At 35.6% G+C, this 26,346-nt stretch overlaps 1 protein-coding gene across 1 annotated transcript in view; it reads left to right on the forward strand.

The window, feature by feature from the left end:
* The window catches only part of IQUB (IQ motif and ubiquitin domain containing), a 57,928-nt gene extending 32,864 nt beyond the window's left edge, over positions 1-25,064 (forward strand). Inside the window, exons 8-13 of the mRNA XM_015067305.3 lie at positions 3,227-3,402; positions 11,743-11,913; positions 14,561-14,737; positions 18,523-18,771; positions 19,682-19,867; positions 23,568-25,064. Of these exons, the coding sequence (XP_014922791.1) occupies positions 3,227-3,402; positions 11,743-11,913; positions 14,561-14,737; positions 18,523-18,771; positions 19,682-19,867; positions 23,568-23,750 (1,142 nt within the window). The 3' untranslated portion in view covers positions 23,751-25,064. The remainder of the gene's footprint in view (positions 1-3,226; positions 3,403-11,742; positions 11,914-14,560; positions 14,738-18,522; positions 18,772-19,681; positions 19,868-23,567) is intronic.
* Positions 25,065-26,346: the final 1,282 nt, after the last annotated feature.

Below are 26,346 nucleotides of genomic sequence, written 5' to 3' on the forward strand. Positions count from 1 at the left end.
TAAAATTGTCTCCTATCCCAATAACCGAATTTTGAATGTTTTCCCCTCTATTTTCAATATACTGTTAATATTGCTGCTTCTGTTTTCTTTTTTGTTCACATTTATCAACATTTTATATTTAACCTTTACTTTTGGTGTCACTTTGTTTTAAGTGCGTCCCTTGAAAACATGTCATTGGATAAAAAAAATTGTTCTAACTTATTTTCAGTAAAAAAGTAACCATTTTATATTTTTCAATATAACTGTGATGCTTGATTTTGCTTCTCTCACCTTGCTTTATACTTTCTCTTTTGAATTTTTTGCCTTTTTTTCATAAACAGTTGTGATTATTGTTGTTTTCTGCATTGACTTGAAGTGTAGGCATTCTTTCATTCCTTCCTAAGGATTTTCAAAGACTTCCTTAAAACATAGTAAACTATCAAATAGATTAATCACTTGCTCTTTTCTCAAGCTCTAAGGCATTGAATTAAGGTTTACTACCTTCTTCTATGTCCGCTTTCTGAGATGAGACAGCAGCAGTTTGGGGGACGTTTGTGCCTGTTTGAGTGTCTTTTAGCAGTATCTGTGCTATAACTTAAACCCCCTGATTTCCAGTATATAGGTTGTACCTCTCTGACTTAAAGTACTGACTTGGGTCTCCTCCTCTCCTCTCCCATTTCATATTTCTTGGTTCATGTAACTGGGAATTTAGGAGAGGAGAGTTAGCTGCTTATGCGTAAAACTCCATCTTGTCAGAAATTTGGTATGCTATATTTCAAAGAGGTGCTGTGATAACAGAGCAGCTTGACCTTGATGAGACATGAAATTATATCAAATAATGTGCAATTTAGGAAAGGGAAGTGTTTATGTCTGGAAAAGAGAAAACCTAAATGGAATGTGACAGCTACCTTCAGATATCCAAAGGGATGCCATTTGGAACAAGGAATAGACTGACTCTGTTTCTTCACCAGCTGGTCCCAGGCCAGGGTGAGTGAATTAAACCTGTACAAACGTCTGCCAGGAGGACACTGTCTTACATGTGGGTGGGGCATTGACCCATTTGATTTCTAAGGTTCTTGCCAACACCATGCTTCTTTTAATGTAAATAGGTTTCTGAAATGTGGGCTATAAGACGATTTTCCCCCCAAATTTAGTGTGTGTAAGAATTGAATGAGACCCTTGTTAAAAATGCATGTATGTGAGCCCGGAAATTTTGACTTAGTTAAGTTTAGGGTAGGACCTAGTAATCCATTTTTCTCATGTAAGTTAATTTTGACAATATGCTGTTACTCTTAGGTAAAATGAGTTTATTAAAATACTATTCTTTGGCATTTTATAATTTGCTCTTAGGATATATTTCATGCAACCCATTCTTTATTGATAGTAACCAACCATAAATATTATCTTAACTGAATTCATAGGTTTGAGTAAAAAGTAAATGCAATTACTTTACAACATTTGCTGCTATAATTTAAGGTTTTGTAAGCATATGGTACCTAAGTGCTACCTAAGTAACCTAAAATGGTACCTAAGTGCTAGTATTGAAGAAAATAATTGAAGTCAACAATTCTGCATAAAACTGTCAATGTGGGTCCTAGTGGAAGCAGACAACAAGATGTCACAGTAAAAGATAAAGGGGAAAGAGAGCAAGAAAAGTCTTCATCAAGATGCAGTTTGACACTTGTGGAAGTTGAGAGAGGGAAGGAAAGAGGACGAGGAATGGAGAGCCTTAAACAGATTAACAGCTCTGAGGAAGTCTGAGCCAGCCCAGTGGTCAGCGCTGATCCAAGTAGCCACAGAAGAGATCACTGCTGGGCAGACACGGCCAGGCCCTGATTCCCCCCGGTTCTCGGTCATTGACTGGGAGCTTTGTGGGGAGAACACGGCTTCTGCTTCAGTATGGCGGCACATGTCAAGTGCTGCAGCTGAGACTGTAACCTGCCTGTATTCCTCGCAACACGTATTCTCTCTTTTTCCATTTTCTTTCTTTCTTTCTTTCTTTCTTTCTTTCTTTCTTTCTTTCTTTCTTTCTTTCTTTCTTTCTTCTTTCTTCCTTCCTTCCTTCCTTCCTTCCTTCCTTCCTTCCTTCCTTCCTTCCTTCCTTCCAAGAAGAGTAGATGAGACTTGTCAGGAGGAAAAGTTGAATCATTTGCACATTATGCTTTTTCCCTTCCAGGTGGAAATTGTAAATGTGCATGCATGTTTATTTATACATATAGATGCATCAGAAAATTGCTCTTCACTTTTTTGTGGTCAACATAAAAAATAATCGTTATTTTTAAAGCTAAGAAATTTGAGTCATCTGATGGAGGAATTTTGCTGGAAAGGTGAAAAGCAATTTAGTCATAGGTATTTATACATATATCAGAATATTAAGGAAGATAGATAGATAGATAGAGGAAATAACATGTTACTGTCTTTGGATCTTCTTTTGGTGGGGGGAGATATACAAAATGTCTTCCTAAGGGAAGTTATTCTTTTTTAAAATCGTTTTGTTTTATTTTTTTCATCATAAGTTTACTCCTTTTTTTAAGTAACTCTACAGCCAACGTGGAACTCCAACTCATGACCCCCAAGCTCAGGAGTCACAGAATCTACCCACTGAGCCAGCCAGGAGCCCCAGCAAGTGTACTCCTTAATCCCTATCACCTGTTTAACCTATCCCCCCGCCCCCCACCCCTCTGGTAACCATCAGTTTGTTCTTTATAGTTAAGAGTCTGTATCTTGGCTTGCCTCTCTCTGTCTCTCTGTCTCTGTCTCTCTCTGTGTGTCTCTTTTTTTTCTTCTTTGCTTGTTTGTTTTGTTTCTTAAATTCCACATATGAGTGAGGTCATATGGTATTTGTCTTTCTCTGACTGACTTATTTTGCTTAGGTAGCAAAACCAGGTATTCTCCTGAAAGATCTGAGTATCAGTAGTGTTCATGGCTGCTACAAACCCAAACCATATATTTTTCAGTACGAGGGAGAGTATGTGCTTACTTGGAGGTGTAATTTGACATTATCTGGGCTGATTTCCTTTGGCTTCTCTTTATTTGACTTTAATTTTATTGCTTTAAGTTTCTCAGCTTCCATTTCATCCTACTTTTTCATATGTCAGGTGTACAATGTGAATGATAATGTTCATGTACAATTTTATTTAAATTGATACAAAAATAAAATACTGTTTGTCAGGATGTGATGGTAAAAAAATTTTCTGAAAGATGTGGGATTTTAAAAACTCAAGAGTCTTTCATGTTATTCCTTTAGTCTGGCGGCAAGAAGAACTTGCACGCATTAACCAATCTTTCACTGGGGCTGAAAGGAAAGCTGCTTTGTGTGAACTTCTGGAAAAAGAGACCCAGATAATTGCTTCCATTGGGAGGCATAGATACATTGCATATACGGCAAACCAGGAAGCACTGATACAAGCTTTTTTGGATAAGGTTAGTAAAGTAACAATTATTTAAATAAGAATGAATCCTGAGTTTAAAAATGTAGAATAATGAACTAAAGAAGAGACTGACATTGTACGAATTTTCATGTTTAAATTTTCTGTTTTTTTTTTCTTTTTTCTGATACAGCTTTAGATTTTTAACTGTGGCCTAGAATAACAATTGACAATTAACATGAAATTAATATGTTCTTAACTAAAAAGTTTAGGCCATGAAGGAAAAAATAAAGCTACCTTCCTCGTGACTCTGTTCATTTAGATTTAGGCTGGCTACAGAAGTTAGATCAATTACACACCCTGATGAAATGTAGAGTTACTGAAGTCACAAAATGTCTGGGTTTAGGATGCCTCATAGTAAGCAACCTGGGGAAAAGAGCTATAGATGAGTGTTTTTGCTTTTGCTCACCAGGTCATTAACTGACTGGAAGTTTCTGACCAAAAATGTATATGATTGTTGAAAACCATGAAAACATACAATTAAGGGAAAAACTATCTTTTTGTGTTGAAACTGCCTGTTCTGTTTGATATTGATTGCATAGCCTGTTTCCATAGTGACCAGTCTCCTTTTGTAAATCTGATCTTTCCAAACAATTAAAAGCCAATCCAGCCACAAGAAGAAAGGGGATAGCGTTCTTCTAGATCTTTGCCTATAGTGATTCTAGTTGTATGATTCTTGTTACTTGAGAACATTCGTTTTTAAATACCATATTTTTTTGATACTCTAAATGCCCTCCTTTCATTTTACTAATACACTCTCCTTTGATCTCAATTTTTCTTGTGGCTTTAACTACTACCTACATCCTGGAACTCCCTGCAGGTCCAGACCAGACCTCTCTAAGGAGCTTTGGAATCATGTATCCAAATGTATTACAACTTGCCTATTGTAATTGCTTTTGGGTGTCCCAACAGTACACCTTAAGTTGACATGTCAACACTGAAATTACACCATCTCACCGTTCCCTGGTCCCGCATCTCCAAACAGATGCTGTTCTGTAGCACTCACATCATTATTCTTTATGAATGTTTCATCATCTGCTTAGTTGCTGAAGACACCTGGGCATTATCCTTGGCATCCCATCCAGCCACCAACCAGTTTGTTCTGCTACTTTAATAATCGTCTCAATTCTTTACTTCCTTTTCAAACCCACTACTACTGTCTACAGGGAAATGGCTCTGCCATGGCACCCTGATGCCCTTGCATGAATCCAAACACGCCAGGTAGGCAAAGACTTGAACCACAGCGAATCTGAATCTTGGTGGAATGTCTTGTGATCCTGCTGGAAATTGAAAGGATGGGAGGCTTCTGAAGAGACGCTATGGAGCAGCTCTTCTCTTTGCTTTCCTATGTCCCCTGGGAAGCTGTCATGAGCCAGGCCTTGTCTTGTGTGTGTGTGTGAGATTGACAGTGACTTATCTGATTGTGGATTTCCTTCTCATTTGGACTACTTCATGTCTCCAAATTAGGCTCTCAGCCTCCAGTCTCACTTCATAGTTCCCTCCTCTGTCATCCATACCACGGCCATAGTGACCTCACTAAACACATCTCTGCCCCTGCCCCTCCTTACTGCCCCTCAGGGATTTTCACAATTGATACTCAGCACACCTCACCTGCTGGTATCTCACTGTCATCTCTCCTTGCAAACTACAGCCACACCGCTCCAGCTATGTTCGGTTACTTGCACGTCCTCAGAAAGGTCACGAGCTCTGCATGCGTGTGCATCCAGTGTTGTCTCTACATGGAGCATCCTTTACCTCCTTCATTAGTAGCTAGTTATACATCCTTCAAAACAAGCTCAGATACCCCTTCTTCCAGAAAGGACCTACTGATCCTCCTGCTTTAGCCTGTACTATATGCTTTCATGAGACCCTGTTTCACTTCTTAGTAAATAGTGGTCAATTTTTAAAAATTTTTTAAAGTAAACTTATTTATTTTGAGAGAGCGTGCAAGCAGGGGAGGGGCAGAGAGAGAGGGAGAGCGAAAATCCCAAGGAGGCTCCATGCTGCCAATGCAGAGCCTGACTTGGGGCTTGATCCCACAAATCGTGAGATCAAGAGTCAGAAGCTTAACAGACTGAGACACAGGTGCCCCCGTAGTGGTCAGTTTTTATTGTATCTATATACATGTCTGAATCATTCCTGGATACTGAGCTTCTTAAGCAAAAGCTATCTTTTATCTCTGTATCTTCATGTTCTAGCATAGTGCATATCACAGAGTATTAATACATGCTTATGGAGGAAGGCAGGAAGGAAAAATAAGGGACAGAAATAATGGTTGTGTAATTTCATATTTCAAGTATTGTCAAGAAATTATACAATGTAGATACTGTCACTTCAAATTGTTGAGTATCTTCATTCTAGGAAAGATATGTCTCCCGTATGGAAGCATAATATTCATACTTCTCCAGGATCATATTTCAAACTAAACTTATTCCTTTAGCAAGTTACTTTATCTTGAATCCAGCTTCTTCACTGGGAACCATATTCCTTATGTGTCTGATTGTTAACCTTACCATTGGGGACTGCATAGACCCAGGGCAACAGGGACCCAGAGTGTTTGAAGGAGCTGGGGGCCTCTGAGGTACAAGGGACAAGGAAGACGCGTGGCATCTACCCTTCCTTATTTGAGGCTGGAGCTTCCACAGGAATTCCTACTTATGCTTTCTCTGATGCTTTGTTTCCTATGAACTATTTAAAATTCTTACTGTAAATACTTATACAGTGTCTATTCTTATTATGCCTTTATGCACCACCCACCCCTCTCCTCACCCCCTCCAGGCCTCTGCCTAACATTGTATCTAAGCTTTTTTTTTTTTTTGAATTATAAAGCGTGTGAATGTAAGGTCCCAGCATTTCATATTGACTCTGGAGCCACTTAATGACCATTGTTTTCTTATGAAGTGTATGTAGCACTCTATGAAGGTCTTGAAATCTTGCCAAAAAAAGATGAGATAGAGAAATTTTGTTCATAGGATTTTTCACGAGGAAGAAAAACGTGGTCTTTGTTTTTGTTTTTTGTAAAAACTGTTAAGTTGTAGTAGAAAGTGCGACCCTGAAAGATCCCGAGTGTAGGAAGAATTGCCAGGAAAATGGAAATCTTTGACTGTTGCCAGGAGAGAAAAAGAGAAAGCATAGTGAGGAGACAGCTGGGCACAATATGGTTCCTCGTGACTTTTTAGTTATATTATAAAATAAATGAAACATTAAGTGCAAGATAATTTTTTTGGTAAGAGGAGTGAGAGTGAGAGAAATGATTGGGCCTTAGTGTCCATACTGATTTAGGGCAGCACACAAAGAGGCAAGACCAGAAGACTGAAGGAACGATGGAAAAAATAGCTATAAGAACTTGTAGAAATCAAGGGAAAGGCTTTTTGTGGATCATAGGTTTTAGAATTTGAGTTCTAAATCTATGGCTACATCAGCTGATGAACCAATTAATCTCACCCGTTCATAGGCGAAGATTTAGAGGAAATGGACATTTTAGCTGATACAAGGGAATTTTACCTCAGTTTTGACCAAAATGTTGTAGAGAGCAAGAAAAACACAACCAGAATGGAACTGCTACACTTGAAGTCAATCCTAGTCCATTACATAGACTAATTAGTCCAGTCTTTAAAAATATTAACTAACAGTGACTTTGACATACTTTTAATCTGTTATGGTAAATTATAAAATATTTGTTATTCTAATGCAAATTCATTCAAATCACCTTTTTGTATAAGATGCCATACTAAACATCATGGAAAGCAATTAAGATAGATTTTATAGTTTTCCTTGTAAATTCTTATACAATATCCATTCCTCTTTATGCCTGTCTACTTTGCCCCTCACACATGCCGAGCATTGTCTCTAATATTCAGGGGGACACAGTGCTGATTTCAAAAAAGTTGGAGTAACTTATTATCCTACAGTGTTTTTGATAACTAAGAAAAAATAGCTTATAATGAATCCCTGAAGCTAGACAAGGTCAGAGTGTTTTTCAAATGTCAAAACTAACAACGAGAGCCATAATGCTGATTTTCAGGTCCACATTTAGCACTATAACGCATAGATATATAAAAAAATATTTACTTTACTATAATTTGGAAATAACTTTCAACAATAGAATTTTATGTTTGGTTTTAGTTTAACTTCACTGTATCTAAATATTATGTGGTTTATTGAACTAATATTTTTAATCTTCTTATCATGGACATAGACATTAAACCAATCAGGTATTATGGATTCTATACTAAGCCTTCATTCTCCATAAAAGGCTTAATCTAAAGATTTTTGAAGTATTAGTTAAATAATTTGTAATTTTAACACCTCAAACATTGACCTCCACAGGTTATCAGAGGTTAAAAACTCACAAGCTGACAGAGGTGAAAAAAAGCAAGTCAAGAAATTCGAGTGAAAAACCATCAGTCAGTTTCTGATGTATCTTGGGTTCTCTTTACCCAAACTGTGTTAAAGAGACAATTTGAATTTCTAATCCGCAAGAGGTTTTCCCTAGAGTCAAGGCCGTTCCTTTCTTTGATTCGCATACCACTTCTCACAATCACAAGCTACAAAACTGCAATCCTTGTTAGCTGTGTCATTTAAATGTTTTTCTTTTTCTCCCCCATACTCTGGTGGCCAACAGCTAATGGGATAGGAAAATACAACCGATTTTTGCCTCTCTCTGAGCACCACAGTGCACAGGGGTGTCCTCTGTGTATGAACAAAACCCCTTTGCTGTGTAAAAGGAAAGTTGATCACTACACAGTAGCTTTTGGGGGTTAGGGTTATTCTTAATTTGTGCCCTTGGGGACCCGAGTATTAATTTAGGAGGAAGAAAGCCCTCCTCTCACAGTACAGTCATTTCTTCTCTTTTGTGGGAGCCTGCTGCTCTCAAGGTTTTTGTTATCTCTCCACCTTCCCTTCCTTGAAATGCCTCTTCCTGCTGTTCTTCTGTTTCTCTCCTCCAGAGTCTTCCCTGTCTCATTTGTTGGCAGCTTAATGGAATTTATTAGGCTCCTATTTTCTGAAGCAGTTTAAGAGCATGATTGTTGTACGTCTCTTATAGCCAAAGCATTCAAAGGAAAAAGGAAATAAGAAAGAGAAATAAGCAAAGATGATGCATTTTCCTGTGTCAGGGTAAAAAAAAAATACCTTAAGGGCTGAAATCAAAGAAGCTTAGACTTGAATGAAGACCAGGTTGTCAGTGTTGGCAGAAATATATCCAAGTATAAAAACAGCTTCGTCAATAGATTTTTTTTTTTTTATATCTTTTAGTACTAACTAGGGAAACTCGAACTTCAAATCTAGGATTCTTTGATTGTGAAGAATCAGTTCCCTTTACTCTGGCTAATTCGTGGTTATTCTTCAGGTTTCAACTTAGATAATATTTTCTTTTCATTAAGTAATTGCTTCATAGCAACCTATGGTTAGTTACCTATTTACCTGTAATCATGAAACAGAATTATCCTGTATTTTAATTACTTGTTTTCCTATCTTTACATATTATGAGATTTGAGAGTTCTTAAAATCAGTATTGTTTACTCTGTACCTAATACATTAATATATAGTAAACACAATCAATATTTGTGGAATGAATGAATGAGTGCTGTAGGTCATATCAGATATATAGAAACACATGAGAATTTATTTCTTATAATCTTTTGGGAGAAATAAAATTAACAAAAAAATAATTATAGAACAGTTTAAATATAATTTCCCTGAGTTATTGAAATAGAGACACGGTATATTTGTGTGTGTGTGTGTGTGCGCGCACGCATGTGTTTGTGTGTGTGTTTATGAGTACAATAGGACTTCAGATACTAGTGATTTCATTGGTTCAAAACATATTAGGAATTTTTATGGAAAAGGTAGAGTTTGAGTGAAAAATTGCAGGGTGGGAAGGTGTTGGATGGATGGGTGGATGTTGAATGTATTTGGAAAAAATCTAAGATATTACCAAATCGTACTATATTAGACGGGGCTAAAAACTTGGAGGGGAAGTGGAGTTAAATCAGTCTATCAACTGAAATACAATGAAGTAGATGAACTACATATTTCATTAAAAGGTAATTATTGGGGCGTCTGGGTGGCTCAGTCAGTTGAGTGTCTGACTTCGGCTCAGGTCATGATCTCATGGTTCGTGGGTTCGAGCCCCGCGTTGGGCTCTGTGCTGACAGCTCAGAGCCTGGAGCCTGCTTTGGATTCTGTGTCTCCCTCCCTCTCTGCCCCTCCCCTGCTCACACTCTGTCTCTTTCTCTCTCAAAAATAAATAAACGTGAAAAAAACTTTTTTAAGGTAATTATTACAAGTGAAATAAAAGGATTATACAAATGAAATAAACCTGCAGAGCAAAAGGTATTGCCCACATTACTAGAAGAAAGGAAATTGCATTTAATAGAGTCATCCTGAAGAAAATGGCATGGCAAGATTAAGACATTAGTTAGACTTTACAATATCACAATATGAGGGGCACCTGGGTGGCTTAGTCAGGTAAGCATTTGACTTTGGCTCAGGTCATGATTTTACAGTTCCTGAGTTTGAGCCCCGCATTGGGCTGTGTGCTGACAGCTCAGAGCCTGGAGCCTGCTTTGAATTCTGTGTCTCCTCTTTCTCTGCTCCTCCCCTGCTAGCACTCTGTCTCTCCCTCTCTCTCTCTCAAAAATAAATAAAGCTTAAAAAATTTTTAAATATCACAATATGAAACTCAGCCTAAGGTTGCTTATTCCTTAAAAACTTTTAAAAGGAGCTTTGAAACATTTAACTTCAGTAACACTCTGAGGCCTACCCCAAACAAGGCTGTATCTATTTAAAATAATCTATATATTGTTATTTCCAAGTGATAGTAATTAATTGACAAAATATTTTCTTATTGAGCTATTTCCCTCTTATAATCCTTAATAAATTTTAGCTAATTCTATCAGTCTGCTAATTAGCAGTACATTATTTAATATTAGATATATGCCTTAAGAATATAAATTAATTATAGGGTCGCAGCCTCTCACTTGCTGGACTTAAACTAGAACTGAGAATCTAAAGTTTCTGATGGAGAGTCCTAGCTCTGAACAGCACTTATTCTGGCTTTGATCAGAAAATGCTGCCATTACTTTGAAAGCATCTCAAATATAGTTGTTTTTAGATGGTACTTTTCAGTTTTCAATGTAATTTAGCTAATATGAAATGTAAGAAATTTAAAAGTAATTTAAAACTGTAACTGAAAAACATATTCACCCTTATATTATTTATTTGGCTAGTCTGCATTCCTGATGATTTGTTCCCATACAAGGGCTTCTAATTAAACCTTAAATTATATCAAATCTAAGATTTAAGTGGCTGCAATTATGGCATGAATTAGACTACAGGTCTCCAAAGCATAAATTACCATTCAGTCTACAAAAAATCCAGCATTTGGAGAGTTAATAGTCATGATCAAAATAGGCTTGTTTCTGTTAGATTATAATCAGGGAAAGAAGTTGAGCAGCTTTAATACCATGAAGGAGAAGGGAAAATAGTGAGGTTTCACTGTGAAATTTCTGGGTGAAGGCATCTTTTCGTAAAGTCTCGGTCGGAGGGAAGAGAAGCAGTGGCAAACGCAGACTTAATCTTCACTAACGATTGCACTAGTGTCTCTAGTGTCTCACTCCACCTCCTGAATTCTCAGCCTGGGAGTCCACAGATGAGCTTCAGGGCAGGTGAACTCCATCTTTAACCCTCAGCTCATGAGGTCAGCTAGGTTGGGAGGCACCAAGGCAGAATTGGGAGTAGAGAGTGAGAATCTTAGCCATCATCATCAGGGGGGTAGGGATCACTGCTGAGATAGCTAAATATAGTTGCTCAACTATGGACATCTGTTTTGTGAAGAACTGTGAACTTGTTAGAGATTTATGTTTATAGGAAACAAGACCATAACTCACAGAAGTCCCGTTTTGCTGTGTCCTTAGTTCTGGCGCACTGAGGATTGTAACAATTGCTCCACAAAAGTTTCTTCAATTGACAAAGCATGATCAAGACACATTTTTATAACTCAGTGTAATTGAAACAAGCAGATCACTTTTTTTAACATTAAAAATAGCATGCCTTTTTCCAAGGGTAATGAGTTATTCCATATACCCATTCAGCCATTCAGCATACTAGTTAGTACAAATTAGTACCAAATTCTGAATCCTGTAGAAATGCTTGTGCTTCCACAGGCTAAATAGCTCATTCGTACTTTTTTTCCTAAAATGCTTTATTTTCCCATGGTCTACAAATTCTGCAGTTATTCATAAAGCACATGATATTAAGTTAGCTTTTAGTAGAAATTATTTTTTAACCTTTAATTATAACTGATAATTATAAACATATTATTATTTTTAAGTGTTCAGCTCCAAAGGTATGGAGAACATTTAGCGGCAAAATAATTGAGATGGATACACAGTTCACCATCAGAGCCAGAGAGCTGCAGAACATCTATAAATGCATAATGCTGAAAAATATCTCTCAAGATGAAAGACTGGATGTACTCCTAACACTTAAACATACTGTGAAGGTACATTAACTTTCTCGTAGTTTTGAGGTATCACTATCAATATTAGTATCACTATTGGTATTACTATCAATAAAAAAATGAATACTAAAATAAGCTGTTTTGTATTAATGGTAAAGATGACTAATCAGTGTCTATATATATAAATTTGTTTTGTCAACAGCTATATTGTTTTGGTGTCGTTTGGGGAGGATGTGTTTTCTGCATTAATATTTATCTAAAAATTCTCAAACTATATATTACGATACATAGAAGTATGCACAATGGATAATCTAAATGGAAATAAATACCCATTTCTATGTGATGGATGCAAATATATGCAAATATATATAGCATGAGATTAATACTCAACTCAGTTCACTAAAACAGCAATTTCTATATATTTTGACACTCTTCAATAAAAATTTTATTTTTAGCAATTTTAAAGCAGGATGAGAATATTTTTATTTTTTTCTCATCATTTATTAATTTAAGACACATTAAGCAATTGAGTAAATGGTTCGTGTTGAGCACTAAGTCTGGATAGATCTCTTACATGTCCCTCCATCTTGAGAACAGAGGCATTGACTCAATGAGGCACTGACTGCTTTTGTTCTGGATTACGTTTTTAAAGATGTTTGTGTAGTGACTAACATTGGAAGATAGAGATAGTTAGGAAGAAAGGGAGAATCAGTAGGTCCAGAGGTAGGAAATAAGCATGATGTATGTAATGGGCGGTAAAAAGGCCAGATTAGAAAAAAGAGAATGCAAGTAGGGAATACAGTGGAAATCCTCCTAACTAACGAATTTAGGAACATTTTTTGGTTCATAATAAAAAAAGAAAACCAAACAAAAACAGAGAATAGGCTTATAAAAATAAATTGTGCATATCTTAAGCAATATGTTTAACCTATATATGTACATGTATATTTATTTAACAATATTTTATTGGAGGATTAAGGCCTTTAAACATGACTCAAATTCTGGCTCTATTCATTATGGCTGTACAACCTTAGATAAGTTATTTAATATTTCTGAAAATCAGTTTCATCATTTGTAAAATTAGTTGCATTGAGGATATAGATATATATGTGTATATAATCTATGTGCATCTATATGTATTTATAAAGTATAAATAAAATATAATCTGTATTATCTCACTGCTTATGAATAGGGAGCCCTCAAAAAATTATTAAAAAAATTTTTAATGTTTATTTTTGAGAGGGAGAGAGAGACAGAGTGTGAAGCAAGGGAGAGGTAGGGAGAGAGGGAGACAGAATCTGAAGCAGGCTCAGAATCTGAGCTGCAGCACAGAGCCCGACATGGGGCTTGAACTCGCAAACCGTGAGATCATGACCTTAGCTGAGGTCAGACACCTAACTGACTGAGCCACCCAGGTGCCCCAATAATGGGTATTATTTTGATGACAGTTACTAAGAGAGACCAGTGAATCTTAAACTTGAGTACACATTAGAAGCATCCGAAGAACTTGAGAGAGTGAGATGCATAGAGACAGAGAAAGAGAGATTGAAAGAGAGAGAATATGAGAATAAATGAATAAGGAATGATACTTAGGCACAATTTCAAAGAAGTTAAATTAGATCCTCAAGTGTTACGGCAATCTTAAAACCTTCAAAAATCTCTCCCGAGTCATTCTAATATGCTTTCAGGGCCAAGGACCCTGATCTAGACTCTTGTGTTAGCTATACTAAATATGTATTAAAAAGTACAGGAGAATATTATTTTATAGTTACAGATGTCACATTCGGACTCCTTCATTCAAACTGTGTTTTAGTCTTCTCTCAGGCAATTGGAACAACTTACTTCTGTTCTACTGCTCATAAATCCTGCCTTAATCACTTAACCCCTACATGGGGCTTTCTTATTCAACCACACTCATTTCTGTGATTTTATTAAAAATTATTATGAATTATACAAATTTGCAGAAGAAATACATGAAATATATGTGTACAATTTAACATATGAAGTCACCAACCACATAACCACTCTCTGACCCAAAACAGGACATTGCCAACATTGCCAAGTATCCCCTGTCTCTTCATAATCCCAGTTCACCCTCTTATCCCCTAGAAGTAACTGCCATATTGACTTTCACAGTAGTCCTCTCCTTGATATTCTTTATAGTTTTACCATCTCTCTATATCCTTAAATAATATAGCTTAGTGTTGCTTATTTTGGAATTCATTTAAGTGGAATGATGTTGTATTGTTCTGTGTCTTACTGCTTTCACTCAACATTACTTCTTTAAGATTTAAGCTTGTTATTGTATATAGCTATAGTTTATTCATTTCCATACATATAATAATATTCTATCAATATGTGCATTGTATGAATAAGTCAACACTTATTTATATCATCAATTGATTTATGGATATTTAGTTGTTTCTAATTTTGTGCCACTGTGAACAATGACTTTACGGGCACATTTCTCTACTCTTAAGAGGAGAATTGCTGGGTTGTAGATTATGCATATCTGAAGCTCTACTAGATAATGTGAAAATTTTTTCAAAATTCGTTGTACCAATTTTGACTCCTGCTAGTTTCTTTTGCAATTTCTTTCTTTTGGAATCTAGTTTCAGTGTGTTTGGTGGTAATTTTGAAAGCTAACAGTGATTTTTAAAATTCTATGCTGAATATGTATTTTGTATAGGAACATGAATGTAAACTGACTCAGGAAATTCTAGAATTGATTGACAGAGAGGTTGACCTTATGATGAGAGGCGTCAAACATCATAATCTTGAAGGGCTCAGAAAAAGAATCGCAACACTCTTTTTTCATTACATCAAAACACCTCTATTTAATCCAGAAGTTGCAAGGCACCTTAAGGTACTCTACTTTTTTTCCTGTATTCCTTCCTCAAAATTCTAAAATGTGCTGTAGTAAATTGAAGTATATTCAGATTTTGCTTTAATGCATTACTTGGAGTCCATGTGGAAGACCATCTTATTGGTGACATCTCTTTTGAATGATTGTTTTTTATGTTAACAAATTAATCATTTAACTTTAGTGTCTGTATTTTCAACCTTGAATTCTTCCCTACTCTCTGAGCCAAATTGAATATTGTATTATGTTGAATGCATTATGATCTCTTTCACACCTTCGTGCTTTTGAACACACTTAGTTCTACCTGGAATCCTGTCCCCTACTTACTCTGCTAACTCCTGTTCATTTTCTGACATTTAATTCATGGGTCCCCTCTTGCATCAGGCCTTGGAGAGAGTTCCAGTCTTCATTTCTGAGATTCTACACATACTTTGTTTGTGTTGCCTTCTAATACTTATTGCTTAGTCATAGTTATTACTGAACAGATCCATACAGGTATCCTGATAGAACTTCAAATGTAACATGTATTTGAATGAAACTACCTTTTCCAACTCCAAAATGCTTAAGTTTCTATGAAGATTTTGCTATCTAGCGCCAAGGTAAGTATCTCATTGCCTTCTTACTGTGTCAAACGATTTAAAACACTTTTGGTGCGGTTTGGAAGGGAGCGGTTTACTAAAGAATTCTAAATGGTGTTTTATTCTAATGACTATATTTATAGTTATAAGTAAATATATACAGTATTAAGAAGCTGGCTAAATATCTATTTTGCTTTTTTGATATAAAATCTCAATATTTAGTCAAAACTTTTAGAAAAATAAAATTATTTAATTTTTACATTCTTTCTTTTTTAATGGATTTTTAAAACTTAATTGTATTGCAAGAGTATTAAGATACAACAAAAGTCAGGGATGCCTGGCTGGTTTGGTCGATAGAACATGCGATTCTTGATCTCAGGCTTATACATTGGAGCCTCATGTTGGGTACAGAGATTACCTAAAAATAAAATCTTAAAAGAATATACATAAAAAAAGTCCAAGAGAAAAGTTGCCCATTATGTTACTTCTTATTCAAATTAATGTTCTATTTCCCCAGGGTAACTTCTAGTCCTTCTCTATAGACTTATCTCAGCTTTTATATTTTTACAATAATAGAATTTAATATCCTACACGTTCACCTAACATACCATTTTATTCAGTTTTTAAATTTACCTTTGGTCAGATTTACTATTTGGGGGTCAGTTTTGACAAATACAGAGTCATGTAATCAATACCTAACCCAGAGTGTCGTGTAAGTGGAATCCTACTGTATGTAGCTTTTTGACACTGGCCTCCTTCATTCAGCATACTGCCTTTGATATTCACCCATGTTTTTGAACGTATCCTTAGTGTTGTTATACCTGAGTAACACTTTTGTTGTCTGAATGTAGTAGAGCTTGTTTATCCATTCACAGTTGTAGGATATTGAATTGTTTGTTAGAGTTTTGGACTTTTGTGAGTAAAATCACTAAAAACACTTGCTTGTGAGTTTTTGTGTAAATTGATTGTTTGGGGTTAAATACCTGGGAAGTAGAATTTTTTTTGAGTCATCTGGGAAATGCGCATTTACCTTTATAAGAGATGGCCAGCCTTTTTTCCGCACTGGTTGTGCCATGTTTCATCCCCATCTGTAATGTGTGACATTCCCATTGTTCAGCATCCTTGCCAGCAGCTGGTAGTGCCAGTGTTTATTTTAATTCTGGAATTCTAATAAATGTGTAGTAGTATCCCATTATATTTTAATCTGTGATTTCCTAATGAATATAATATTAAGCATCTTTTCATGTACTTTTTTTTTGCCATCCATCTATAACTTTTTGGTGAAGTATCTGCACGTATCTTTTGCCGCCACGCCTTTTTCAAAATTGAGTCATTTGTTTTATCATTATTGAATTTTGAGAATTCTTTGTTTATTTTACATATAAATCCTTTGTAAGATACATGATTTGCAAATATTGGCCCTCTGTCTGTGGCTTGTCTTTTCATTCTCTTAACAGCATCCTTAGCAGAAAAAAGATGTTTTTATTTTTATAAAGTTGAATTTATGCATTTTAAAAATGGATCATGCCTTTAGCATTTATTTTGTAGTTATGAAATCTTTCTAGAAGAATTAATATTGTTAAAATATCCATACTACCCCCTCCCACACACAAAATGTACATACTACACGAAGTGATCTACAGATTCAATGCAATCCCTATCAAGATTCCAATAGTATTTTTCATAGAACGAGAAAAAAATCCTAAAATTTGTATGGAACCACAAAAGATCCTGTATAGCTAAAGCAATTTTGAGAAAGAAGAACAAAGCTGGAAGCATCATGCTTTCTGATTTCAAACTATATTCCAAAGCTATAGTTCAGACAGCACGGTACTGACATAAAAACAGACACAGAGATCAATGCCACAAAATAGAAAGCCCAGAAATACACCCACAAAGGAACTAAGGACACACAATGGAGAAAAGATAGACTCTTTATTAAATGGTGTTGAAAAACCTGGATAGCCACCTGCAAAAAAAAAAAAAAAATCAACCTTTATCTCACACACATACAAAAATCAACCCAAAATAAAGATTTAAATATAAGACCTGAAACTGTAAAGTTATTAGAAGGAAGTATAGACAAAATGTTGTTGACATTGGTCTTAGCAACAGTTTTTTTAGTCATGGCATTGAAAGCAAAAATAGACAACTGGGATTGCATCAAACTGAAAAGCTTTTGCATAGAAAGGAAACAATCAACAAAATGAAAGGCAGTGTACAGAATGGGAGAAGATATTTGCAAACCATATATCTGATGAGTTAATATCCAAAAAAAGGAACTTATACAACTCAACAGCAAATTCATATTAACCCAATTTAAAAATGGGCAAAGACTTGAGTAGACATTTTCTCAAACAAGACATACAAATGGCAACACATACATGAAAAAGTACCCCACATCACTAATTATCAGTGAAGTACAAAGCAAAACCACAGTAAGATATTCAGCTCACAATTTTGGAATGGCTGTTATCAAGAAGACAAAAGATAGCAAGTGTTGGCAAGGATATGGAGAAAGGGAACCTTTGTGCACTGTCCTTTGAAATTAAATTGGTACATCCATTACAGAAGGCAGTGTGGAAGTTCCTCAAAAACTTAAAAATAGAACTATTATATGATGTACAGTTTCAAGTTTTGAATATTGATCATTGAGCCAATCCAAATTTAGTGTTAGGATGAATGAAATAAGAAATACACTTAGTTTAGTGGACTTTCATCTATACATGAATCTAGCCATTGCCTGTAAGATTAATGTAGCATAGCACCAAAAATCTAAATTCTTTTTAAAAATTAAGTGCCAAAGCACTTTGAAGTTTTCTTATGATTTTGCAATCTAAAGCTTTCACCTACTAATTTTTTTCTGCCAATTAATTTTTAGGTGTTTTTACCACATGTATCCAAGGGTTGATGAATAATACAGATTTCTTAACATTTTGGCAGGATAAATGAATACTGCTTGAACTTTAAGTTTTGTGTATAATATTAAGTTAAGGGAAAATGTGACTTTAAAAATTAGCCAACTTTTTATCTCATTCTAAGATAAGTTAAGTCCTCAGTATTTCTGTTGGTTAGTATTTGGCCTGACTTTTATAACTAACTAACTTTTCCTTCCTTCCTTCCTTCCTTCCTTCCTTCCTTCCTTCCTTCCTTCCTTCCTTCCTTCCTTCTTCTCTCTCTTCCTCTCTCTCTCTCTCTTTTATTCTTTAGGTCCCTCAAGACCCATTGAAGTTTTATAAGAAGATTTACTTTTGCCACAGTTGCCAGCTTTATTTGCCTTCCACAGAGTTTGCCGTATCATCCACCTCACACCGCGCATACCGGTGTCGTAACTGCATTAACCTTGACAATGAGACTCGGCAACGAGAATCATTTCTGAAGTACAAATGTTTACTTCAACGGCTCTACTATTCAGAAGCTAATTATGAAGATGATTCTAAAATTGCTTTCCTGATGCAGGTATGATCAGTAAGGGTTGTCAGTCATGGATGAAATTTGTTTGCTGATATTACAGAAAAGATTCCTGCTTTCCCACAGAAACCTTTTAAAATAATGGCTCCTTGGGCCATTGGGTGGCTGAGTTGGTAAAGCGACTGACTCTTAATTTCGGTCAGGTCTTGATCTCAAGATCCTGAGATCTAACCCCCAGCTCATGCTGGGCATGGAACCTGCTTAAGATTCTCTCTCTCCCTCTCACCCTGCCCGTCCCCCACTCGTTCTCTTTCTCTCTCTCTCTCCATCTCTCTCTCTCTCAAAAATTAAAATAAAATAAAAGTACTTTTATCTATGCTTATACTTGGTGACGCTTGCCCCTCTGGCAATTCTAAGTTTATATATGCAGACTTTGTGATAAGAAGTCATTTCAAGACTTTTAGCTAATATGGTTTAAATTGTAAAAGTTTTTAAACAGTTATTTCATTTCCCCCATTTTCCTTATTTTTTTCATTAAAACAACAAAGTCTTTTTAATAACACTAAGCAAATTGCTTACTTTATTAAATCTCAATTTCTTCATTTGTAACATGGAAATAAAGTGACCTACAATAACCCTGAGAATAAGATGATAGTGACAAATTTTGAAAAGCACCAACTACCATATATACATGTAAGGTAAAATTAGCATACTGGATGAAATATATGCAGCTTTTTCTGGGTTAAAGATGCAGTCATGACTGTGAAACTGATAATGTAGTTTGGGCAGAATGAGCAGAGGTTTGGAGAAAAATAAATTGTAAGAAGCAACTTCATGAATAACGTTTCTCTCTGAAAAATATACTCTTATAATGTATTCCTTCAAGTAATTTAATAATCTTAAAGAAACGTTATATTTAGAAGAAAACATTATTTTTCAAACTTGTTTTGACATGCAGCTAGAAGATATTCAGTACCTGATAGAGAACATCTGGGCATCGCAGTCAGCACTCAGTGCCTGGAATGATCTCCATGATCTGGTCATGGTCAGGTGGGATAAGTCCTTGGAATGGTCCCCCTGGAACTGCATTCTTCTTACCAAAGATGAAAGCATTGCTCATCTCAAGCTAACAAGTATTGAAGAGGTAAGAAAGCAGAGAATTTATTTGGGGAACTCATTTAATCATTGAAAATTTTAGAGATAGTGTGACTGCTTTTTACTACATTCCAAGGATAATTTAAATACTTCCATTGGATTAAGAAACAGACTGGATAACAGTAACAAATATGTGGATGGTGTGTATGGCTGAGATTAAAATTAAAGGAAGCCAAGGCACGGAAAAGGACAAGATAAGAGATCAGAATATCTTACAAGTATCTAAACTGGATATCACTCTCTCTTAACAATAGCAAGTTGAAGCACATAGTTCCATAGTAAATTCCATGCGGACAGAGGTTTTATTTAGCTTATTCATGTCTGTATCTCTAATACCTACACCAGTGCCTGTCCCAGACTAGGGGTTTACTAAATATTTGTTGAATGAATAAATGAAATAACAGATAGGTATTATGTAACCTAGACTCTGCATTTCTTTGATTAACCATCATGAGTCTGCCTAAAAAGCACACTAAATTCTCAAATTTTGTTCATAATCTTGTGCTCTAAATGGCAATTATACTGATGGACTATGGTTCTGAGGCTCCAGTTTTCATTTTCTCCCAAATGACTAGGAGTGGGGAAAATGCTGTAAAAATTCAATACCATTTAATTTCATTAACTTACAAGATGCAATCTGTAAAACATTTCAATGAACAGAATTGAGTTCATCAGAGAGCTTCATTTACACGAAGCAAGCTTAGGACCCAACAGTTGATAGTGATTCTCTGCCTTCTATTGATTAAATTCCTATACTTTGAATTTCATGCAAAATGTCAGTTAGGAGAAAATAAAGAACTGACTTCAAATATAATAGTCACTTTGAATGTGCTATTCCCTGCTTGTGTTTTTACTGGGTAGAGGGGAGGGTTTAAAGAGGAGGAACTAGTTAAATTTGTAGTTTTTTGGAATAATTTTCCAGTAGAAGTCAGGCTAAGAAAAATTGCACTCTAGGGATTGAAAGAAAGAGCAGCAGCAATTGAAGCTGTGTTAAATATTATATTTAGTAAACTAAGCTGCTTCATAAATATGTAATCACTCGAAGCATAGCCAATACTACAATATCATTTCATCTAGGACCTATAGTGGGATTGAAGTTCATTCCCAAAGCTGATATTCTACTGTTTCAATTAATCCACACACTCCCTTTGTGTATTTAATCAAATTAGTGTAGTATCCAATTAAATGTTCTATTCACATGCATTCCTAATTTCTGGATGCCTATAAATTTCTATAAAGAGAGCTAAGGTTCTCAACCAGACAAACTAAAAAAAAAATGCCTTTTTATGGTTTTGGACTAGGTGTAATCTTTTATTAATATTCAGCTTTTTAAAAAGAATAGTTTGTATCTTGCCACAAGTTAAAGTTCAAGCATTTCTAGAATTTCCTTAATGCACAGAGATATTTGCTTTCTCAGTAAGTAAAAAAATACTCAAACGTTAAAATAATCTTGGCCCCCTGTAATCATGACACAAGTTATAGGAAAAGTGTGGAAAAGACTTCTGTTCTCTGAACCATAAATGAGGCAGAGCAATTTCTCATGGTACACACGTTGGTCAAAGTAGGAACAACAATGGATGTAAAGTCAGGAGATCTGACACAGTATGTCCCCATTTCTGTCACTAGCAATCTGTAGGACGTTAAGACCTGCCCTCTTTGCTTCACAAATTTTTATAAAGTTTAGCTAAAATCATGGAATCAATATAGAGGATCAGAGCAGCCTTGGTTGAATTCTGGCTCTATCATTTATGAACTGGGAGAAGTTGAGCAAATTTGTCAATGTCTTAGTGCCTGTTTTCTCATCTATAAAAGGGGATGATATGAAAAGGGAAATAATATAAAAAGGGGATAATATATATTGGATATTTTCCATTTTACATTATTCTTTAAGAGTTGCTAATTGTTCCTTTGCTTGTATGTACCATAATATGCTTATCTCGCCTTTAATGATTGTTTTTTTTTCTATAAAGGTACTTTGAAAACTTATAAAGATCTGTACATGTATAATTTAATGTTGAATAACAGAAGTGTGTTAGTTTTTTTGTTTTTTGTTTTTTTTTTAATGAAGTAAGGACTAAGAAGTGGTTGAACATAGTTAGATCAGTGCAAAGGATGAGTATTATGCCCTGGTAAATTGGTCTGTAAAAAGGAAACTTTAAGCCAGGACACTCCTACATGATACTCTCTGCCAGAATGGTGTGTCCTTTAACTCCTTTCCTGCAGGCTCTCTTTACATTTGTTTTGACACTATGGAGGGTCTTTAGTGAGGGATGTATTACTTTTAGAAAACAAATTCTAGGAGGAGGTACAAGTAGTGGTTTAGTTGAAAAGAAGGGTCGATTAAGATTAATAAAGGAAACAGATGGTATTTATTAATTCAACTAGAATTTTCTTTTGAATGTGCCAGATAAAGTGCTAAGTGCTTGGAGAAAAACAAAGATGTGTAATGGACACAATCATTGTTTCTGTTGTATTTAAGTTTGGTTGGAAATAACAGACTAAGCAATTTATAATGGCTTAATTAAATGTGAAGTTAATTTCCTTATCAAACAAGAAGTTAAGTCCAGATGGTGGCTCCACAGTGCTCTCAGAAACCCAAACCCTCTAACTTTCTCTTCAGCCATCTTTAACCTTTCACTTTCATTCTCATGCTTGTGGAGTCTTAGAGATAAAATAGCTCATTGTCTTAAAAAGCTTTCTTGTAAGCTTCATCCAATGGCTTCTATTATGTATACATGTATGTATAATGGCCTGAAACTAGTCACATGGCCACCCCTAGCTAGAATAAAGGCTAGGAAAGCTGAGCACATCACACAATACAAAATAAGGCCCTTCTGCAAAATCAGGCCTCTAAATATGAATAGAAGAAAGAGTGAATATTGGGTTGGCAACTAGCAGTCTGCCACTCTTAGTAGAAAACAGATTATCTTATACTGTGGCAATGCTACATAACAGAGAAAGTTCAAAGTATGCTATAGCTGTGGAGAGACCAGAAGCCTAAATATTAATTAAGAATAAAAATGGAAAGGTACAGAGACTTGATAAAGGCAGGAAGGTTATTTTCTACTTAAAGACAGAAAATGGACTCATGAGGTGGGAATTAAGTAGTAAAAAGGGTGAGCAAAGGGAGGTTTATATTGTCACAACACCATTGTGATCTTTGTTTTGGACAGGGAGATAAGTACCAGTCTTAGAAAAAAATAATTCAAGTTGGTAATTGTGTGGGTGTTGAAGTACATTTAAAGAGAGAACCAACGTGACAAGATCATAATTCAAAAATATGGATATCTACCTTGTGGTGTTGAGAGACACATATATGAAAAAGACCCAACTTGAGCCTTTAAGGAGTATTTTTTTTATCATGGAAAGACTCTTGAGCAAATAGTGAAATTCAAGACAGAATGAACTAAATATTATAATTAAAATATATAAAAGCACTAAGTACCTGCAAGTAAGGAGGAAGGAGGGATTAGTTTGGACTCAGAGGTCAGAGGGAGAGTCAGGAAAGGCCTCAAGTTTACAATGTCATAGGAGCTGAGCCCTGAAAGATCTTAGACAAAACTGGGAAGAAATATACTGTGGGCTGAGAGAACTGGTATACGAAGCTGAGACATGAAAGTGTTTTTATTTTTTTACCTGGCAAAATATATCTGTGACATTTAATAGAACTTGATTTTCTTTTCTTTTAGGGATATGAACCCTCGTTTATTCACAAGATCAAACACAAACATATCCTGGCTAAGAACTATTTTTCTCAAATTCCAGTGCTGGCTTCATTTATACTTGATGATGGTGAGATAGATGAGATCAGAAAGAAATATCACTCAGAAACAACACCTAAGATTATAGTGTCCCAGAGACCTAGTCCCTAGAAGATCCAGGAGTGTTTGATGATCAGCACTTTTGTCTACTGCTAATAGAGTAATAAGAGACCACACAATATGGAAATAGAATTTTATCTTTTTATTGATTTTAATTGTTTTTTGTTTCTCATATTATCATAAATTGTATAAAGATAAAACATCCCTATATAAATGCTTTATTGTTACATAATTAGTGATCAATTGAAATATAGTTTTGTTCCTGAAATTAATGTTTTAAGGTAAAGAGAACATTTTATTCTTCACATTTTTACATTAAAATATTTAAAATCTCAAGTGCACTATATTAAAACCAACAAACAAAACCTAGGCTCAACTTTCAACTCAAGTAATTTATTTTAAGGTAAATGTAGTTATAGAAGAATAGTCAGTATGTGGATGGGAGGAAACATAGAATTCTATTTTTGAAAATCTTTACAGGTAAGACAAAAGATGCTATGCTTTAATACAGTGATGTGAATCTTCACTTTTTATCTTCTACTTTTATCTTCCATCCTTCCTGAAATCCCAGTAAAACAACTGGAATTATTTATGAACAAACAAACAAATAAACGCATTCTATGCTGGAAAACAGGGTAAACGGTAGAACTGTCTTTTACTGTGGGAGTAAAACTGCCAGTGGGGCAATGATGAAATTCTGTAGGAAGAATAAACTTGGTTAAATAAACTATAGCAACCCCTTTCCCCAATAAGCCAAAGGAATAACCTTAACCGCATGCATGTCAGACTTACAGTGATGAATAAGAATGTGTGAGTCAGTCTTAAGAGGAGATTGATGGCACACTCAAAATAGGAAAATTCAAGGAGGGTTTATTTACAAAGGGCCTTATTATAAAGTGTGGGCAGTGTGTAGGGAAACTAAAGGAATAGTGCATGAACCCTGGGCCAGTACGAGATAAGCTGTCTCTACTGCTAGTCTCCAATGAGCCTGGGGAGGGAGAGGTCTGAGAACTCAGAGTGTAACGTAGATATATGAGAGGATCAGAAAACAACTGTCAAGGGATGGCCAACCCTAGATGGTCTCAGGAACTGGAGAAATAAATACTCTAATTTCATACTTCTCCCTTCCTCCAGTCTCCTGCTTGCATTTCCCATTTATAGAACCCAGAAGTAAAGCAGGAGAAATAGAAGTCTGTTGGAATAATTCATGCAGCTCTGGGGCAAAGAGTAGAAGAGATAATGGGAAAAGTGGAGCTGGATGACTAAATAGAAGATACTTCGCTAGAGAGAAAGAATTTAAAGTGGAACTCTATAACTCAAGTAGCAGTATTTCTCACATACACACACACACACACACACACACACACACACTCACACACACACACACACACACGCACAATAATTTGGGGGTGGGGTGGGGGGAGAATCTCCTAATTCCAATCAGTAGATAATGAGCTGTTCTCTTAAGTTTAGTGATCAAGGAATTCAATCTAAATATTAATATTTGTTCTATATAAATATTTGCCAACATTTCAACAACATATTTTGTAGGATATCTACAATTTTTTTTTAATTTAGCAAAATCATGGTACATGGCAATTATTTGTAAGGAACTAAACATCAAAGGAACAAAGTGCTATAATGCTATTAATTTCAAGGTTTCATGGACAATTCAGACATTCTGGGAACTTTCTAAATGGTGAATTACAGATGGGGTTAGACTGATCACTGATAAACAGGTAACAACTTAAGGCAGACAAGAGTGGGTTTACACCGGAATGTAAATTATCAGATTTTCACAAGACAATGTAGGAGAATGCCCCATCTTAGAGATGGAAGGGTGGGGAGGCAAGCAGCAAGGGAGAAATATTCAGATAGGGACAAATAAGAGACTTTGAGAATTCTTCTATTTGCCCCAAGGGTGAATCAACTGACTAGATAGTGTTTGCTCTTAGTATAGAAGATTTTGGAATATAACAAGGAGGGGTGGACCAACCAGAGCAATTAAATTCATTAATGGAAAGGGGCAGTACCTACAGGGCTGGGAGAATAACCATTAAGCGGAAAACACAGCTCAACAGCAGAAAGACTTTCCTCAATAAAGTCAACTATTCTGGTAAACACTTTTCAATCCTTCTAGAACTACTTGTTTTACACAGCTATCTGAAAATCCACAGCAGAAGGGACGAGAAGAGGTATCTGGCTAGAGAGCCATCAGTGGGCAGAGCGGGGGCAGAGGGGGAGTCAGGTTGCTACCCACTAAAATTTTAACTCCAGCATACTGGAGAGCAATGACTTGTTGAGCAGTTAGGTTCTCCTGCTTCCATAGTATCTGCATTCCTCAACTTTATGGCCTGATGAACATATTTCCCTTAGCCCACTAACTAATGAAGCTGTAGAAGGCGTTTCCTTCTTTCTCTTTTATGAAGACTGTATTATATGGCTACAGGCCTAACAATAGAATAGAACAATATTTTACAAATTGCAAAACAAGCTGATCAAGAATAGTCACTATATATATGCGTGTATGTGTGTGTGTGTGTGTTTGTGTGCGCACGCACGTGTGTGTCTATACGTGTATATATATGTGTGTGTGTGTGTGTATATATATATATATGTATAAATATAGTGACTATTCTTGATCAGC

Source organism: Acinonyx jubatus, chromosome A2 (assembly GCF_027475565.1).
Source record: "Acinonyx jubatus isolate Ajub_Pintada_27869175 chromosome A2, VMU_Ajub_asm_v1.0, whole genome shotgun sequence".
In the NCBI taxonomy this organism is placed as follows: domain Eukaryota; kingdom Metazoa; phylum Chordata; class Mammalia; order Carnivora; family Felidae; genus Acinonyx; species Acinonyx jubatus.